The following is an 18,959-nucleotide window of genomic DNA, read 5'->3' on the forward strand; positions in this document are numbered from 1 at the left end:
GTACCTTGGTGGAAGAGTGGGGTAACATCTCACAGCAAGAACTGGCAAATCTGGTGCAGTCCATGAGCAGGAGATGCACTGCAGTACTTAATGCAGCTGGTGGCCACAGCAGATACTGAGTGTTACTTTTAATTTTTGCCACCCACCTTGTTCAGGGACACATTATTCAATTTTTGTTAGTCACATGTCTGTGGAACTTGTTCAGTTTATGTCTCAGTTGTTGAATCTTGTTATGTTCATACAAATATTTACACATGTTAAGTTTCCTGAAAATAAACGCAGTTGAAAGTGAGAGGACGTTTCTTTTTTTGCTGAGTTTATTTGTCAGACATTTTTTCTGTTAGTGCAAGTTATTGCTAGTTTGACCACCAGAGGGCATCTTTGAGAAGCATTTGATAGTCTTCCATATTGGCATTAACAGATAATTTAAAACCTTTTTGTAATAACATAGTATATGGATTGATTTTAAGAAATTTTGCTTAATTAATTTGATTAATATTATGGTGTTTCTATTCAGAGAAAAACGAAACCCTCAGGGTTTCCATTGGGATGGATTGGAAAATATGGAGCTGTACAACGGGAGGAAGGAGTAGGCTGTCATTGTAAATAAGAATGTGTTCTTAACTGACTTGCCTAGTTAAAAAAAGGTTACACTAAGATCATAACATTTCTGCACCTTAATTTTCTACATCTTGTCTAACAAATACACAAACAGAGATGAAGTGAAAATAATAATATCATTGATTTATCAAGACTAGTCCCCATGCTTGCCTCAGAGCAGCGAGAAACGGTGCTAAAATAGTTGTAGGCTTTTGCTTCTAACTTCAATATGATCTTGAAATAAATAAGACCTACACCATTTTAAACAACACATTACTCAACACTAGTGAGACTCATTTCGCCTTTGGTAGGCCTACAGTAAATCAAAAAAAAATAATTACATTTAGAGGATTGGAGGACTCTAAATTTTCCGTTAGGATCTGTGAGAATATCTGAGGATATCTATGGGGCTTTTAAATCATTCTAAATTTTAAAAAATTCCATAACTCGTTATGATGTTATAATTACTTAAATTAGCTTCCACCGTAATGTTTTGTCAGCCATCTTTGCTGGAGAAAGTCACCAGAGTCAGGTGGCTCGTGTCAAATTCGTCATTGGAACCACGCAATATGATTGGTCATATAAAAACCTTGGGACCCAAATACATAATGAGTGCTCTAACTCCCCCTTGCAGTGGTCCGGAACAATGAAGCCGTGACGTTGGGTACCTCTGAGACCCGCGGTGTAAGCTAGCAACTTTTAAAGGAGGAACCACTGGAGCTATAGCCGAGATCCTACTACCCAATGGATCAGATGGGTGGAAGTAATAAGGTATTAGAGCTACCTTTTGCCCACTGGTACGCCACCTAGATGGCATGTCCACACCCAGTTTCAAATGGACCATGTGATCACATGTGTACACCTGTGTCACGGATTCCACCGAAGGTGGCTACTCTCCCTGTTCGGGCGGTGCTCGGCGTCGCCGGCCTACTTGCTGCCACCGATCAATTTTCCTTTTTGTTTGTGTCTGTCTTGGTGTTTACACCTGTGTCTTATTAGTTGATTTCGGTGGGTATATGTACCTCCACTGCCTGCTAGTCTTTGTGTGGGATTGTTTTCTGTGGTTACGTTGTTAGGGGTGCGTGTCTGCACCACGGGGTTCTCTTTTCTCACGGCAGTTGTGCCGTTTGGTATGAGTTTAGGAGTAGAGGTTTCTCCTCCGTGTGATACGTTTATTTCCCTGTGTGAGTGTCAACCTCGTTTGAGCGTGTTTCAGTCCCATGTTGTGGTTGAGTTGGGACTGCTCAATAAACTATTGTGCCACTGGGACTTCCTTGCTCTCCTGCTCCTGATTCCTGGACCTCCCTCCTTTAGGAGGCACGTAACAACCTGCTTCAACAGTACCCTGCATGTCAACATAGGAGGACAATGCACTCATCGGCATGATAACTGACAGTAACCGGCCGCACTCAACTGTAAGTGATTAGATATCATACCTTCAGTACCACCACAGAGTCTCTGTATCAATATTCTCACTGCTTAACCGCCCTGAAGCACATAGTGAAGGAATAACTAGTTTTGGGGGTTTTACAGTGTAATGACAGTGGTTTTACTAATGTTTGTCATAACTGTGCTTGAAGCCATATACCCGCTGTGCAGTTCCGAAGGAAGACTGGATAAAACATAGAGAGATGCAGTTGTGGGAGTGGTGCTCTGTGGGCTTTAGTGTGAAGGAGCTCTTGTGTGTGTTCAGGGTGATACTCAGGGCCTTACCTGCTGAATCGTAGCCTCTGTACTCCAACCTCTGCAGTCCCTTCACCAATGTCTCAAATATTTCCTTTCTGGTGCGAGGCACACAGTAATTCAGGTAGGCAAAGATCCCTGCAATGAGGTCAAAAAAGAGGGGATAAAGGGGTGAGGGAGGGGAGAGAGAACGAGAGAAAGACTATTTACTTATTTCACCCTCTCTTTCGGTCTATCGTTACAGTCAACTCAAGCTGTTTTATGGGCACTTTCACTGAAAGACTTGAGCAGTGTGTAGTTTTAATGTAGACTATCCATCCAGTACTAGACTATGGTTTAGAAAACAGTTCGAGGCGGCAAGTACTGTACTGCTGTAAGGGATCTCGTCCTCCTCTTCTGAGGAGGAGAAGCGAGAAGGATCGGAGGACCAAAACGCAGCGTGGAAAGTGTCCATAATGTTTATTTTAAAACATAAACTGAACACTACGAAATACAAAACAATAAACGTGAAATGAACGAAACAGTTCCGTGTGGCGACAAACACTGACACGGAAGACAAACACCCACAACCCAAAACTGAAACCCAGGCTACCTAAGTATGATTCTCAATCAGAGGCAACTAACGACACCTGCCTCTGATTGAGAACCATACTAGGCCGAACACAGAAACCAAACATAGAAAAACAAACATAGACTGCCCACCCCAACTCACACCCTGACCATATAAACAAAGAAAAAACAAAGGAACTAAGATTAGAACGTGACAGTACCGCCCCTCCCCCAAAGGTGCGGACTCCGGCCGCAAAACCTGAACCTATAGGGGTGAGTCTGGGTGGGCGGCTGTCTGCGGTGGCGGCTCTGGCGCAGGACGTGACCCCACTTCACCACAGTTTTTGTCCGCCTCCTCAACCGCCCCGTGGCCTCTTACGAGCGGCGACCCTCGCCGCCAACCTCCGACTGAGAATCCTAGCCATGAGTCCCGAATGGACGGGAGATTCCGGCAGCGCCTGACAGGCGGGAGACTCCGGCAGCTCCGGAGTGAAGGGCAATTCCGGCAGCTCCTGGCTGACTGACGGCTCTGGCAGCTCCTGGCTGACTGACGGCTCTGGCAGGTCCTGGCTCACTGACGGCTCTGGCAGCTCCTGGCTGACTGACGGCTCAGGACAGACTGGCGGCTCTAGCGGCTCAGGACAGACTGGGGGCTCTGGCGGCTCAGGGCAGACTGGCGGCTCAGGACAGACGGGAGACTCTGGCGGCGCTGGGCAGGAGGAAGTTTCTGGCAGTGCTGGACAGGCGAGAGCACCTGTAGCGAGAAGACGGAGAGAGAGCCTGGTGCGGGGTCTGCCACCGGAGGGCTGTTGCGTGGAGGTGGCACCGGATAAACCGGACCTTGCAGGCGCACTGGAGCTCTTGAGCACCGAGCCTGCCCAACCAGGCTCGGTTGAATGCTCCCCGTAGCCAGGCCAGTGCGGTGAGGTGGAATAGCCCGCACTGGGCTGTGCTGGCGAACCGGGGACACTATGCGTAAGGCTGGTGCCATGTACGCCGGCCCGAGGAGACGCACTGGAGACCAGATGCGTAGAGCCGGCTTCATGGCACCTGGCTCGATGCCCACTCTAGCCCAGCCGATACGAGGAGCTGGAATGTTCCGCACCGGGCTTTGCACACGCACCGGGGACACCGTGCGCTCCACCGCCTAACGCGGTGCCTGCCCGGTCCCTCTAGCTCTCCCTCTAGCTCTCTCTCTAGATCTCCTCCCAAGTCCAGGAGTCTTGTGTTTTCGGCCGCTGCTGCTGCTGCCCGTTACCACGCTACTTGGTCCTCTTGTGGTGGGTGTTTCTGTAAGGGATCTCGTCCTCCTCTTCTGAGGAGGAGAAGCGAGAAGGATCGGAGGACCAAAACACAGCGTGGTAAGTGTCCATAATGTTTATTTTAAAACATAAACTGAACACTACGAAATACAAAACAATAAACGTGAAATGAACGAAACAGTCCCGTGTGGCGACAAACACTGACACGGAAGACAAACACCCACAACCCAAAACTGAAACCCAGGCTACCTAAGTATGATTCTCAATCAGAGGCAACTAACGACACCTGCCTCTGATTGAGAACCATACTAGGCCGAACACAGAAACCAAACCAAACATAGAAAAACAAACATAGACTGCCCACCCCAACTCACGCCCTGACCATATAAACAAAGACAAAACAAAGGAACTAAGGTCAGAACGTAACAACACAGTCAGTATCCCAACATTTTTCTGTTGTTCATAATTCTCTATTCCTGTGCTTGGGAATATGATCCTCTATAATGTGTGGTGAACATGGAGACAGTGGCATACGCATATAAGTTACTGACATGGCCAACTGAGACAGCTAAGACATGAATGGAAATCAAAATATATCATTAAAAGTGTATATCAACAAACTAATCCCTGTCCAACTGGAGAAGTAATGGAATCATATAATCGCAGCTTTGGAAATAAAAAAGCCACTTCATGGGAGACTCATAGTGGTGCAAATGAATCATCCGTGTTGATGATGCATGAGTGTGATGCTGAAAATAGGTTTAGTGTTTTTCGACACAATGTTTAGCATATTTAAGTTTTTGTGGCACTCAAGGTGTGGGTTGATGGTCAATAAACTTGTAATTAGTTATTCTCATATCAAATGATAGTGATTGATGCCAAAGGACACACTGATTATTCACTGTTGTATTGTATGAAGGACATTCTGTGAACACTGACTCTGTAGCAGCTGACAAAGTCACTGCCTTTTTGTTTTGATTTCCTCCCGCTGTTGTTTACAGAACATTTGGGGCTGTCTGATTGGGATATAAAGGGCCTTGTCTCAATGAGCAACCTTACCGAGGATTTAATTAAATATCCAATACAGTGTAGCCTACATAGGTTTCTGATCAAACGCGAATGACACATAATGCTCTGGAGAGCGCCTCAAATGGTCGTGACGTCTGCAATTAAAGGTCCCAGTATGTGCACCACGCTGGAGGGAGTTTGGATTCAGAGCAACACAGGTGGCCATTGAGAGGAGCACATTGCGCGCAGTGTTCGCCTCAACCAGGTAGGCTAACTTTAGGCCAAATCCCGGGGGAGTTCCCGGGAGGAAACTAACAGACCTAGATTTACAGTGGGAGATGCCAGGAAGAAACTGGCAGATTTACATTTACAGTTGGCTGCAAAACTTTGCTTGGATTGCTTCACTTCGGGGCAAATAGTTACTATTAGAACCCTAAAGCATTTAAATAGCATACAATCATATATTTTTTGATAATGCAAAATCATATTTAAGCAACATAAATGTGCATAGTGCATAGGCCTAGAGTCCAACGACTCGGATGAGAGTACATATCTTTAAGCATAGCCTACATTTCGTTAAATTTAATATTTGAGAATGACGCTCCTGGGCTGATGGTATCCTATTGATGTAGCCCATCATCATAATCTGAACATAATACAATGTTGCCCGACCTGTCATAGCCTACAATGTTGCCCGACCTGTCATAGCCTACAACGTTGCCCGACCTGTCATAGCCTACAATGTTGCCAGACTTGTCATTAATACCCCAAGGAGCTACATTGACACGTAGCAGCTCAGAACATGCCATGAGACTGGCATGTTAATTGTCTAAAGCGGAAGGATTGTCGTCCAACCAATATATGGACTACTGCTGAACACTGATAACCTATTTTGTTATTACTATAAATAATACAAGTTATATTCATATATAATCTAGGTTTATATTTAAGTAATTGGCCAACGGTGACATGTAAATTGCCTACAAGGATGGCACCTCATTGACACAGTGTCAGAGACAAACACACACAAAAACTGTTTGCCTTGGTACGGCTCCCAACGGACTTGTTTTAAATTACAATAACAACATAGCTAATACTATTGTACTATTCCAATAGTCTCTACAAGACGAGCCTACTGTAGGCTATTGCTTGTTATGCGTAATGCGTCTCCCGATTATCTAGATTAGATGTAGGCTATCCGTTCTTACCACACATAGTTCTGATTGTCTTGTCCTAACTGGATAGTGTTCAGGGCGACGGTCGGTACCTGGTTGTTTTCCCTGGTACTATACTATGTAGCCTAGTTCAGTGTAAAATCCAAATGAGACTGTGTAAAACCTCTCACTCCAACGACATATTTAAAGGCAGTTTCCGTGAGCGGCGGCCCCACCCCCGTCTCCAAGGCAACTAAAGAAACCACCCCTTCACTGTCTTTAACCTACAGCAACTTTATAGCCTATTGTTGATATGAAACTACTTCCTTGAACTCTAGTTTTACTGTTAACCTGTCCTTACATATTTCAGGGACTTCCATCACCATAATAATGTGCATTGTATGGAACTAATAATAATTATCAAAAAGAGCCAAAGGCCTGTTTCCTGGAAGCATATTTTACATCATCATTGATGGTTATGAAGAATCAGGAAATGTAACTTGTGAAGAACTGTGAAATTAATTTCATATGGAAAGTCTTTAAACATCCTTATCACCCTCATCATCAGCAGCATCATCATTATTCAATGTCCTTGCATATAGACTGGTTTAGCTCAACTGCCTGTTTTACTTGGCAACCCTAGCAGTCTGGATGACCACCTGGGAGTCAAACCTGGGTTGTCAATACACCTCAAGACCATGTTAGTCCATGGAGCTAAAGGCTCGGGTCTTCAGGTCTCAGGTCAGATCACTCACCATGCAAGCATAGTTTGGATTTGGATTTGGATTTTGCTTCCGAACAATCACATCACAAACGTCATTATTGACAACAAAACAACGTGCATTGTTGCATCTCGTTGTTGTTGTCCTCCGGTGGCTAGATAGCTAGCTAAAATCAGCCCTGTCCTAAATTAGCCATGGATGGAGATAGGGATTTGGACTTGTAGTTTTACTTAATTCTCAGTACTGGCCAATGATTATAACGGATCCAACCATACATTCATACATTGTGCCCCTGTCCTGAGAGGATGGAAGTTGAACATGTAGCTAGAAGTAGTATGCTAATGTTAAGTTGCCCATGAAAGGTAGTTAGGCTAGCATTTTACCAGGTAGCATAGGATAACAAAAACTTAAAGTGTGTACTGCATGACAGCCATAGACCATTTAGGCAACATGAAGAGGAGGATAGCATGGGTGTGAGTCAACATGTTTTTTCTACTTGCACACACACACACACACACACACACACACACACACACACACACACACACACACACACACACACACACACACACACACACACACACACACACACACACACACACACACACACACACACACACACACACACACACACAAATGTTGCTGGATTAGTGGAGGCAGCTCCTGTTCTCTCTATCGACTCTCTGTGGTTCTTAATCAATAGCTGTTAGGAGTCTGAAAATGTCAGAAACATTACCTTGCTTGACCATGCTGTAGGTCATGTAACTGTTTGCTACATGCAATATGTTTTGTTGACTTCACCAGACAGATGTTGCTCTCCGGTTCTGTGATGATACAAAGGTGTGGTTAAATGTATTTTGCTACTCTGTCTTCTTATTGTCTTTGCCTTCGGTCTATATATCACGGTTTCAAGGGATATGAACTAAAAGGTTATAGAGCAAACAACACAATTATCACAACACATAGGTTGTAATATGTATTTTGGTCAGTCTTGGCAGAGGGGTGATAGCTGAGAGATGATACTGAGAGATGATACTGAGAGATGGTACTGAGAGATGGTACTATGTTGAGAGGCAGACCCTCTAATGCTCTCCCTCCACTGAGACTGATCATCAGATTGCAAGCATAATCAGTCCAGTAAAATAAAGAAATTTATGCTCTCTCAGCTGTGCCTCACAAGTAATACAACAAATGATGATTTATTACCAGTGTGATCATATACCTTATGTTTTGAAATATAATTTTAAAATGGTCTGAGAAGAATAACATTGGCAGGGCAATTCAAGCTTAGCCAATATGCAGTGATAATGTTTTGGGCATATAGCCGACTACAAACATCATTGCTACATAATTGTTTTTAATAGGTTCATGTTGCATAGGCTTACGTCTTTTAAGTCCTGTTTATAAAAAAACTCTGAGTGGTAGATCTCTGCCTTCATTTTGACTCAGAAAGTGATCTCGACTCAGAAAAGTTTGAGGACCACTGATTTAGAGAGACAAAGAAAGAGAGAGTGGGCAGAGAGTGTAAGAATGAGAGAGACTGTAACAAAAGGTCCTTCCTGTCAGCCAATAAGTGTGCCCAAAAGGACATTTTGACTCTGGTCCCTCCCACTCCTGTTTAGAGGGGTTATCGTTGTTGGAAGATGAAGACGCAAGTTGGCAGACGGCCTGGTGTAGGATTGTTTAGGGACAAAGTTGTGGGATAGGGTGATGGATTTTGGGGATAGTGTATAAGGTGCAGGGTTAGATGGTTGTGCAATCTAAAAAAATTACCTTCTCATTTTCACTTTTTTTGTGACAAATTTGCAATAGACCTTGCGAAAGGCAGTAATACGCAGCACAGCATCTAGTGTGCCTGGAAATTCACACAAACATTTTATGCATATCAGTGTGCAGGTCCATTGTTCCTATGTTAGGATTCCACTTCCAAATGAGGTTCTAGTTCTTGTTGTACCTCCAGCAGAGGCCTCAGCCCGTCCTTTACTGCTGGGGATCTCCCCTCACCATCTGCTTCGTGTTAGGCCTGGAGGCTGGGGGCTGGAGGACCTGGCCTGGTGGACTCTGCTTCTCCGTGGGAGAGCCTTTCAACTGCAACCCTCCTCTAAAGACACACCACAGAATCAGAGGTCCAGGCAGGGCTCTAAAGTAATCCTATGACTCTGGAGGTTGTGTGTTCAATTCCATTCGTGGACACTGTTTTTTATTTATTTTTTATTTTAACACTATCCCAAACTTTAACCATTCGGAATGAGTGCCTAAACTTAACCCTTAACTTAGAAATGTGATGTTTGGAGCAATTTTGAAATGTTACGTTTGGAGAACGTGGATGAATGTCTAATTCTGCATTGAGACTGTGAGAGCTTGTTGCCTCATCATCCTGTCACATCCACCCCAAAGATCAAAGGTTTCCTAATCGCTATGGTGATGTGAAATGATGGGTGTCCGTTGTGCACTCACCCATATCAATGAGACAAGGAGGGTTTGCTTAAACATTCTTCTTCATCTTTCTTTTTAAGCCTTTTGTCAAGAACATATTTAGCTTTTATATTAGGGATGGTGTGTGTGTGTGTGTGTGTCTGTGTGTTTGTTTGTTTGTTTGTTTGTGTGTGTATGGATGAGCCATAAACTTGAACTCTGAACCTATTTTGTAGTTCCTCAAACATTGATAACTATGTTAGCATTGTAAATGTAGATGAATAATTATTAATCAGGATGAGGTTGTCAGTTATAATCAAAACTCAACTCGCCTCAACAAAGTAGGTTTGTCTTTCTGACCATAATCTGATCATAATCATAACTCCACCTCTACAGCTCTACACTTCAATAGCTCCAGGTCCATTGTGCCTATGTTATGATTCCACTTCCAAATGAGGTTCTAGTTCTTGTTGTACCTCCAGCAGAGGCCTCAGCCTGTCCTTTACTGCTGGGGATCTCCCCTCACCATCTGCTTCGTGTTAGGCCTGGAGGTTGGGGGCAGGAGGACCAGACCTGATGGACTCAGCTTCTCAGTGGGAGAGCTTCTCAACTGCACTCATCCCCTAAAGACAGACCACATAATCAGAGATCCAGGCAGGGCAGTCTGACCAAGGCTCTAAAGTGTGACAATTTTGGTGATATGCTCCTAGATATTTTGCTGTGCGACCTGATATTTTATTTTGGGAGAACCAGTGCGACCAGGGAAAAACATCTCCCAAAAATAATTGTATTGATAGGCTTCACTGTGCAGTTGTTTCCGAATGACCTAGTGAAAAACGTGAGCACAGATTCGTTCCATCCGAAGCTTACATGTAAAGAATATTAGTGAATGCATCAGCAATTTGTATTTCTTTCAACTTTCTGAAGACGTAACTGCATGGTAACTTTGCTACCACTTTGTGTAGCCAGTTTGCGATGCGAAACAGTCATTTTTAAAGACTTTCCATAAATCCAGGGCCGGCTCCAGGCATAAGTGACAAAATCAGTAGCTTAGGGCCCCCCCCCCCTTATAGAGACATACGCCAAGAGACTTGCAGCTGTAATTGCTGCAAAAGGTGGCTCTACAAAGCTTTGACTTTGGTTATGCAGGCTCAAGTTTTCTGTTTCTTGTCTTATTTCTTCTTTGTTTCACAATAACAACTATTTTGCATCTTCAAAGTGGTAGGCATGTTGTGTAGATTAAATGATACAAACCCCCCAAAATCCATTTTAATTCCAGGTTGTAAGGCAACAAAATAGGAAAAAATGCCAAGGGGGTGAATACTTTCGCAAGCCACTGTATGGGAGAAATTTTCTAAAGATTGACAGTGTTTTTATCCGTTCGACATTGGTGAATTCTTCTTTTGTCAAACTTTATTGTGACAAATGGTAATGGAAACACATTTTTTTTTTTTTTTACAGTAAATGATGATTGCTGAATAATTTACGCGGGGCAACAGATGTAAATAAAGCACCACTCCACATTTAATTCTACATTTCTTCTGCTTACTAAATATATTTTTTAACTATAAAAATAATGTTTCATAGAGGTCCTGGTTCGAGTCCTGCGACGGGGAAACCCATGGGGCGACCCTTAGGGCGTCGTTCAATTGGCCCAGCGTCGTTCGGGTTAGGGGAGAGTTTGGCCGGCAGTGATGTTCTTGTCCCATCGCGCACTAGCGACTCCTGTGGCGGGCCGGGCACAATGCATGCTGACATGGTCGCCAGGTGTACGGTGTTTCCTCCAACACATTGGTGCGGCTGGCTTCCAGGTTAAGCGAGCAGTGTGTCAAGAAGCAGTGCAGCTTGGCTGGGTTGTGTTTCGGAGGACGCACGGCTCTCGACCTTCGCCTCTCCCAAGTCTGTATGGGAGTTGCAGCGATCGGACAAGACTGTAACTACCAATTGGATACCACCGATTGGGGAGAAAAAGGGCAAAAAAATTATGAAAATACAAATAATGTTTAATTGCAGTACTGGGATTGTCTTGAATTTCAAGAAGGCCTGAATTGCTTCTCCTCGCTTTTCTGGTTGGCTGGATGCAAATTTCACCATCCAACTATTTCAGATCTACAGGAGTGCAAGTCTCACCATGGCATGGACCGTGGCCATTTGTTGGCACATGAGAATGATTAGAATGTGGCAAAATTGGTCAATTCTTTCATTCTATCCATGCTGGCTTTTGTGGGCTACCTGAAACATGAAACAGATAGGTGGAAGGGTATAATTAGCCTGGATGATGCGCAACCCACATGACGACACAGCAAGCTGTGACTCACTGGTCTGGAAACTTCGGCTTGTAAATTCTGAGCAACTTTGAACAACTTTTTGATTCGTTGTTATATGCATGCTATTTGCATGCTCAACGCCCCCCACGCTTCCTCATCAAACCAAGCTAAAGTTAGGCTAGCTGCCTAAAACTGTGGGGAGAAAACTCAGTGATGGAGCTTTCTGAAAAGGAGATAAAACAACAACACTGCCAGATAGTAATGACCAATTTAGGGATCAAATTAAAATAGTAGCAACTTGAAGCTTTTCAAGCCTTTGTGTGAGGGAAGGCGGTGTTGGCGGTCTTGCCAATGGGCTTTGGAGAAAAACCTAATATACCTGTTATCTAGCTAGTTCTAAGAGGTGAGATCTTGCATGGAGCCCCAGGCCGAGGGAGATTGACAGTTCTTTTGTGTTTCTTCCATTTGCGAATAATCGCACCAACTGTTGTCACCTTCTCACCAAGCTGCTTGGCGATGGTCTTGTAGCGCATTCCAGCATTGTGTAGGTCTACAATCTTGTCCCTGACATCCTTGGAGAGCTCTTTGGTCTTGGCCATGGTGGAGAGTTTGGAATCTGATTGATTGATTGCTTCTGTAGACAGGTGTCTTTTATACAGGTAACAAACTGAGATTAGGAGCACTCCCTTTAAGAGTGTGCTCCTAATCTCAGCTCGTTACCTGTATAAAAGACACCTGGGAGCCAGAAATCTTTCTGATTGAGAGGGGGTCAAATACTTATTTCCCTCATTAAAATGCAAATCAATTTACAACATTTTTGAAATGCGTTTTTCTGTATTTTTGTTGTTGTTATTTTGTCTCTCACTGTTCAAATAAACCTACCATTAAAAGTATAGACTGATCATGTCTTTGTCAGTGGGCAAACGTACAAAACCAGCAGGGGATCAAATACTTTTTTTCCCTCACTGTATCTGTAGGGGTCAGGGCTCAAAATGAAAACCTGCCTTTCGGGAGAGTTTCAGCAAGCTTGGAGAACTGAATTATTTGGTGAAAGAAGATGAGATAACTATATATGAGCATATGATGTTCAAAAGTAGTATCAGGCAACATTATTTGAGTGACAGTTAGAGTTAAACACGGGGAGCCATACCCGGAAGGCATATCACTTACACTATACTATAGATTATAGCCCATGTCGACTGCATACTTTACCAGGGACCATCGCCATTTTGTATAATTTCTCAATGCTAACAAATTAAACTGTTGATAAAGGATAACTTCTTAGTGCCAGAGAGAGAGAGAGAGAGAGAGAGAGAGAGAGACGAAAATAAGATGAAGAAGGTAGTGCCTGCACGAGGGTGTTGTGGATGAAAACAGACAAAGGAAAAGCTCAGAGAATCAAGCCAGCGGTCCGCCACTGACATCAAATCAAATCAAATCAAATTTATTTATATAGCCCTTCGTACATCAGCTGATATCTCAAAGTGCTGTACAGAAACCCAGCCTAAAACCCCAAACAGCAAGCAATGCAGGTGTAGAAGCACGGTGGCTAGGAAAAACTCCCTAGAAAGGCCAATACCTAGGAAGAAACCTAGAGAGGAACCAGGCTATGTGGGGTGGCCAGTCCTCTTCTGTCTGTGCCGGGTGGAGATTATAACAGAACATGGCCAAGATGTTCAAATGTTCATAAATGACCAGCATGGTCGAATAATAATAAGGCAGAACAGTTGAAACTAGAGCAGCAGCACAGTCAGGTGGACATACGAGGTGTGCCTCAAATAACCTGCCTGGCTAGGCTACCTAGACATTTTCATTCTGAATTATTGACTGAAATGAACCGATCAACATATTGATGACATACACTGTGTGAAGAACTTTTTAATTACTGGTGCTTGCGAGACAATGCACCCTGAATAGAACAAGCTCAGCCCTATTTATTCTATTGTCCAATTGCAGTTGTTCAAATCAAATTGTGTTTGTCACAGGCCCCGAATACATACTTACAAGCCCTTAAGTAACAATGCCGTTTTAAGAAAAATGCCAAAAAAAAAAAGAAACAAATGTAACAAATAGTTAAAGAGCAGCAGTAAAATAACAATAGCAAGGCTATATACAGGGGGTACTGGTACAGAGTCAGTGTGCGGGGGCACCGGTTAGTCGAGGTAATTGAGGTAATATGTACATGTAGGTAGAGTTATTAAAGTGACTATGCATAGATAATAAACAGAGAGTTGCAGCAGCGTGAAAGGGGGGGGGGGGGGGACGGGACAATGCAAATAGTCTGGGTAGCCATTTGATTAGATGGTCAGGAGTCTTATGGCTTGGGGGTAGAAGCTGTTTAGAAGCCTCTTGGACCTAGACTTGGCGCTCTGGTACCGCTTGCCATGCGGTAGCAGAGAGAAAAGTCTATGACTAGGGTGGCTGGAGTCTTTGACAATTTATATGGCCTTCCTCTGACACCGGCTGGTATAGAGGTCCTGGATGGCTTGCGATCGGAGGTCGAGCAGTTGCCATACCAGTCAGTGATGCAACCAGGATGCTCTCTATGGTGCAGCTGTATAACCTTTTGAGATCTGAGGACCCATGCGAAATCTTTTCAGTCTCCTGCGGGGGAATAGGTTTTGTCGTACCCTCTACATGACTGTCTTGGTGTGTTTGGACCATGTTAGTATGTTGATGATGTGGACACCAAGGAACTTGAAACTCTCAACCTGCTCAACTACAGCCCCATCTATGAGAATGGGGGCATGCTCGGTCCTCCTTTTCCTGTAGTCCACAATCATGTCCTTTGTCTTGATCACTTGGAGGGAGAGGTTGGCACCACACGGCTAGGTCTCTGATCCCCTCCCTATAGGCTGTCTCGTCATGCCTACCACTGTTGTGTCATCAGTAAACTTAATGATGGTGTGTCTGGCCATGCAGTGATGAGTGAACAGGGAGTCCAGGAGGGGACTGAGCATGCACCACCTGGCGGATGTGTTTTAAACTACCCTTACCACCTGGAGGCGGTCAGGTAGTCCAGGCCCGTCAGGTAGTCCAGGATCCAGTTACAGAGGGAGGTGTAATCAATTAATTCATTCTCACATAGGTGTTCCCTTTGTCCAGGTGTGAAAGGGCAGTATGGAGTGCAATAGAGATTGCATCATCTGTGGATCTGTTGGGTCGGAATGCAAATTGGAGTTGGTCTAGGGTTTCTGGGATAATGGTGGTGATGTGAGCCATGACAGCTTTTCAATGCACTTCATGGCTACAGAGGTGAGTGCTATGGGTCGGTAGTCATTTTGGCAGGTTACCTTAGTGTTCTTGGGCACAGGGACTATGATTGTCTGCTTGAAACATGTTGGTATTACAGACTCAGACAGGGAGAGGTTGAACATCTCAGTGAAGACACTTGCCAGTTGGTCAGCGCATGCTCAGAGTACACGTCATGGTAATCTGTCTGGCCCTGCTGCCTTGTGAATGTTGACCTGTTTAAAGGTCTTACTCACATCGTCTACGAAGAGCATGATCACACAGTCGTCCGGAACAGCTGATGCTTTCATGCATGTTTCAGTGTTACTTGCCTCGAAGCGAGCATAGATGTAATTTAGCTTGTCTGGTAGGCTTGTGTCACTGGGCAGCTCGCGGCTGTGCTTCCCTTTGTAGTCTATAATAGTCTATAATAGTAGTCTATAATAGTTTGCAAGCCCTGACGAGCGTTGGAGCTGGTGTAGCACGACTCGATCTTAGTCCTGCATTGACACTTTGAGCAGGATTTCTTTTTAGCTTCCGGGTTAGAGTGCCGTCCTTGAAAGCGGAAGCTCTAACCTTTAGCTCAGTGTGGATGTTGCCTGTAATCCATGGCTTCTGGCTGGGGTATGTACGTACAGTCACTGTGGGGACGACAACATCGATGTACTTATTGATGAAGACAGTGACTGATGTGATGTACTCCTCAATGCCATCGGAAGAATCCCTGAACATATTCCAGTCTGTGCTAGAAAAACAGTCCTGTAGTTTAGCATCTGCTTCATCTGACCACTTTTTTATTGAGTTGTTGTCTCTGTGTCTGTGCGTTTTAGTCTCAAACAAGTGTAAGATTGCTGTAGTTTGACAGATCATTCATCCTCCCTTGGGTCTCAAGTTGGAAAAACACATATGCCACTGTGAAAAAATATATTTTATATTTGAGATTCTTCAAAGTAGCAGCCCTTTGCCTTGATGACAGCTTTGCACACTCTTGGCATTCTCTCCACCACCTTCACCTGGAATGCTTTTCCAACAGTCTTGAAGTAGTTCTTATTCTGCAGTAAGTCAGCATCCCATCTGGTTTGCGCTTAGTGGGACTATCTGTAAGGGCTATTTGACCAAGAATGAGAGTGATGGAGTGCTGCATCAGATGACCTGGCCTCCACAATCACCCGACCTTAACCCAATTGAGATGGTTTGGGATGAGTTGGACCGCAGAGTAAAGGAAAGCAGCCAACAAGTGCTCAGCATATGTGGGAACTCCTTCAAGACTGTTGGGAAAGCATTCCAGTTGAAGGTGGTTGAGAGAATGCTAAAGAGTGTGCAAAGCTGTCATCAAGGCAAAGGGTTTCTACTTTGAAGAATCTCAAATATAAAATATATTTTCATTTGTTCAAAACTTTTTTGGTTACTACATGATTCCATGTGTGTTATTTCATAGTTTCGATGTCTTCACTATTATTCTACAATGTAGAAAATAGTAAAAAATAAAGAAAATCCCTTGAATGAGTAGGTGTGTCCAAACATTTGACTGGTACTGTACATCTTCTGGTGCTACTAGATTTTAGGTTGTGCTGCAAACTTTTTAAAATTGGGAGCACCAGTGCAACCAATGAAAAATATTAATTTAGAGCCCTGAGCCAGACACTTATGGATAGGTAAGATGTGTGAACCCACATTCACAAACATGCACGCTTGACAGATTTAACAGATTTAAGGACTGGAGGATCTGGTGTCAAAAAGGTTTTAATTTCTTAGTTAAAGAGGACAACTTCCTCAGCACTCCCCTCAATTTAGCATAACCTTTTTGTCACGACTTTGGAAGTCGGCTCCTCTCCTTGATCGGGCTGCGTTCGGCGATCGACGTCATCGCCGCTCCATTTTTATATATCCATTTGTCTTGTCTTGTTTTCATACACACCTGGTTTTCATTTCCCCAATCAATCTAATTGTATTTAACCCTCTGTTTCCCATCATGTTTTGTGTGTAATTGTTTTCATGTCAAGCGATGTTCTTTAGCGCTTTACTTTATTGTTCTGTTTTTTGAGCACGTTTGTTTTGTTGTGCTCCCGGTTTGGAACTATAATAAAGTGCGCTTTATTTATCATACTCTTCTCTCCTGCCTGACTTCGACTTCATACGCACCTTGACAGAATTACACATCGAGAATATGGAGTCAGCAGGAACAGGTACCCCGGTTAGAGGAGTCGAGGAACGCGTCCAGGAACATTCGGCCATGCTACATCTACTTGGTGCCATGATGGATCGCGTTGTCCAGACCATGGACCGCTGGGAGAGACAGGAGGTCTCTCCAGTGCCTCGACCACCACAACCGGAGATGTCTCCACCCTTTCCAACTGGAGGGAATTCCAGGGGGATGCGTCTCTCCCTTCCCAGGGAGTATGATGGTACAGCAGCACAGTGCCAGGGATTCTTGCTACAACTGGACCTCTACCTGGCCATTGTGCACCCAGCTCCCTCGGGGGGGGGGGGGGGGGGGGGGGGGGGGGGGGGGGGGGGGGGGGGGGGGGGGGGGGCCGCTCTTGTCTCCTGCCTCACAGGAAGAGCGCTGGAGTGGGCAAACGCCGTTTGGAGAGAAGGAGAGACGCTCCAGACCACTTCGAGGATTTCACCCGTCGCTTCAGGGCCATCTATTGTCCTATCACATCTATAAACAGCCACCCCACACCATGACTGACCCATTCTGAACAGTTGTAACCTCCTTGCATCTGCAAAAACCCAAGCCTTACTTATGATTCAGTACTACACAAATTGGTTTAATTATTTATATACTAGCTAATTAAATGGGAACACAGGAAAACATACACACTGCAACGGTTATTGACTGGAGAATTAATATGCTGAAAACAGGTCCCTAGCGGAATGATAACAACATGGATGCTTGATAAAGAAGAGATGGCGAGGGAGCGCGCGAGAGAGAGACAGAGACACTTAACATTGCAACATTCAGAAACTACTATCACCTACAGTAACCATATACTTTGCACACAAACCGCCGCCCACTGTGTGAAAAAAATCATGGATGTATTTGCGTGAAATGCCTAGGTTCACCGGGGGTCTTTCGGTGAAGTGGGCTGCATTGGAAAGGGGTTTGGGCCTTTTGTCCGGCATCCCGTGACTTGTCGTGTAGTCCTGAACAGAACTACAGAGTTGAGTTTCCTTCCATTCGCTCTTGAAGATGTTTCTTTGAAGATAGGCTAGCCAGCCATATCGAAGATCCCCAGTGGGGTGATGAGAGTTGCGTAATACAATAGTTTGAGCAGAGTAACAGAATGGTTCTATTTAAATTTGCTTTCGAAGGAACTTTACTTAGAACAGCTTATCAGGCGCACCAATTGTCCTCATGCTGAGATTCAAAGTTCAAACCATTTTAAACGCGCAGCTGCAGTTTCACGTTTTTCTGGTCTAATGTGTTAACTTCTTAACCCATCCTTTATACCGTTTGCTCAAAAGGGGCGGTTTCGGCAGGCCGGGACGCTACCTGACCTTACTGTGCAAAGTTATGGAAAACAATGAGCTTTTATAACTTCTCAAATCACATCCCTCTCTTAACAAAAACACTTTGATAATTTTTCATATTAAATGCAAAACACATAGTTTGGAAACGTCATGTATGTAGTGGGTATATTTTCCAAGTTGCAGTATTTCCTTTCTAACATTTTTAATGACATCACAAAATAACAAACAAAATTACATTAGTGTCCTACAGATCGCCTCTGACCATTCCCCACGTTCTACGTTGGAAAAATTGTTCCAGTATTCGCATTTGAACATGTTAGTTTCAGCGGGAAAAAGGTTTGTTGAGAGAAAGCACATTCCTTTAGTGAATTTGGAGAGTGCAGGCCTGGATCTTCTCCCTTGATTTTCAACAGGACGTGAGTTGTTAATCCACACTAGTTCTTTCCTTCCCCCACTACGGGTGAGAGGGAGTCTGATTGAAGTTAATCATTGCAAACCTGATCTGACCTGTTTGGATTCTCGTGGACAGTCATGACATAATGTTAAAAACATTTTGTTCTAATTTGAGACTAGGCTACTGTCTGTCATTTT

General features: G+C 44.2%; 1 protein-coding gene across 3 annotated transcripts in view; it reads right to left on the bottom strand.

Moving 5' to 3' along the window:
- The window catches only part of LOC109910022 (glutamine--fructose-6-phosphate aminotransferase [isomerizing] 2), a 36,347-nt gene extending 29,871 nt beyond the window's left edge, over window positions 1-6,476 (bottom strand). Inside the window, exons 1-2 of one of the 3 annotated variants that reach the window (XM_031797367.1) lie at window positions 6,311-6,476; window positions 2,314-2,421 (exon numbers count right to left, since the gene is read on the bottom strand). Coding sequence is in view for 2 of the 3 variants with exons in the window: in XM_020509155.2 (XP_020364744.1) it covers window positions 2,314-2,421; window positions 6,311-6,317 (115 nt within the window). In the remaining variant the exon portion in view is untranslated. The remainder of the gene's footprint in view (window positions 1-2,313; window positions 2,422-6,310) is intronic. The other 2 variants (XM_020509155.2, XM_020509156.2) reach the window with 2 other exon arrangements.
- Window positions 6,477-18,959: the final 12,483 nt, after the last annotated feature.

The sequence above is a fragment of the Oncorhynchus kisutch genome, linkage group LG19 (assembly GCF_002021735.2).
Source record: "Oncorhynchus kisutch isolate 150728-3 linkage group LG19, Okis_V2, whole genome shotgun sequence".
Classification (NCBI taxonomy): domain Eukaryota; kingdom Metazoa; phylum Chordata; class Actinopteri; order Salmoniformes; family Salmonidae; genus Oncorhynchus; species Oncorhynchus kisutch.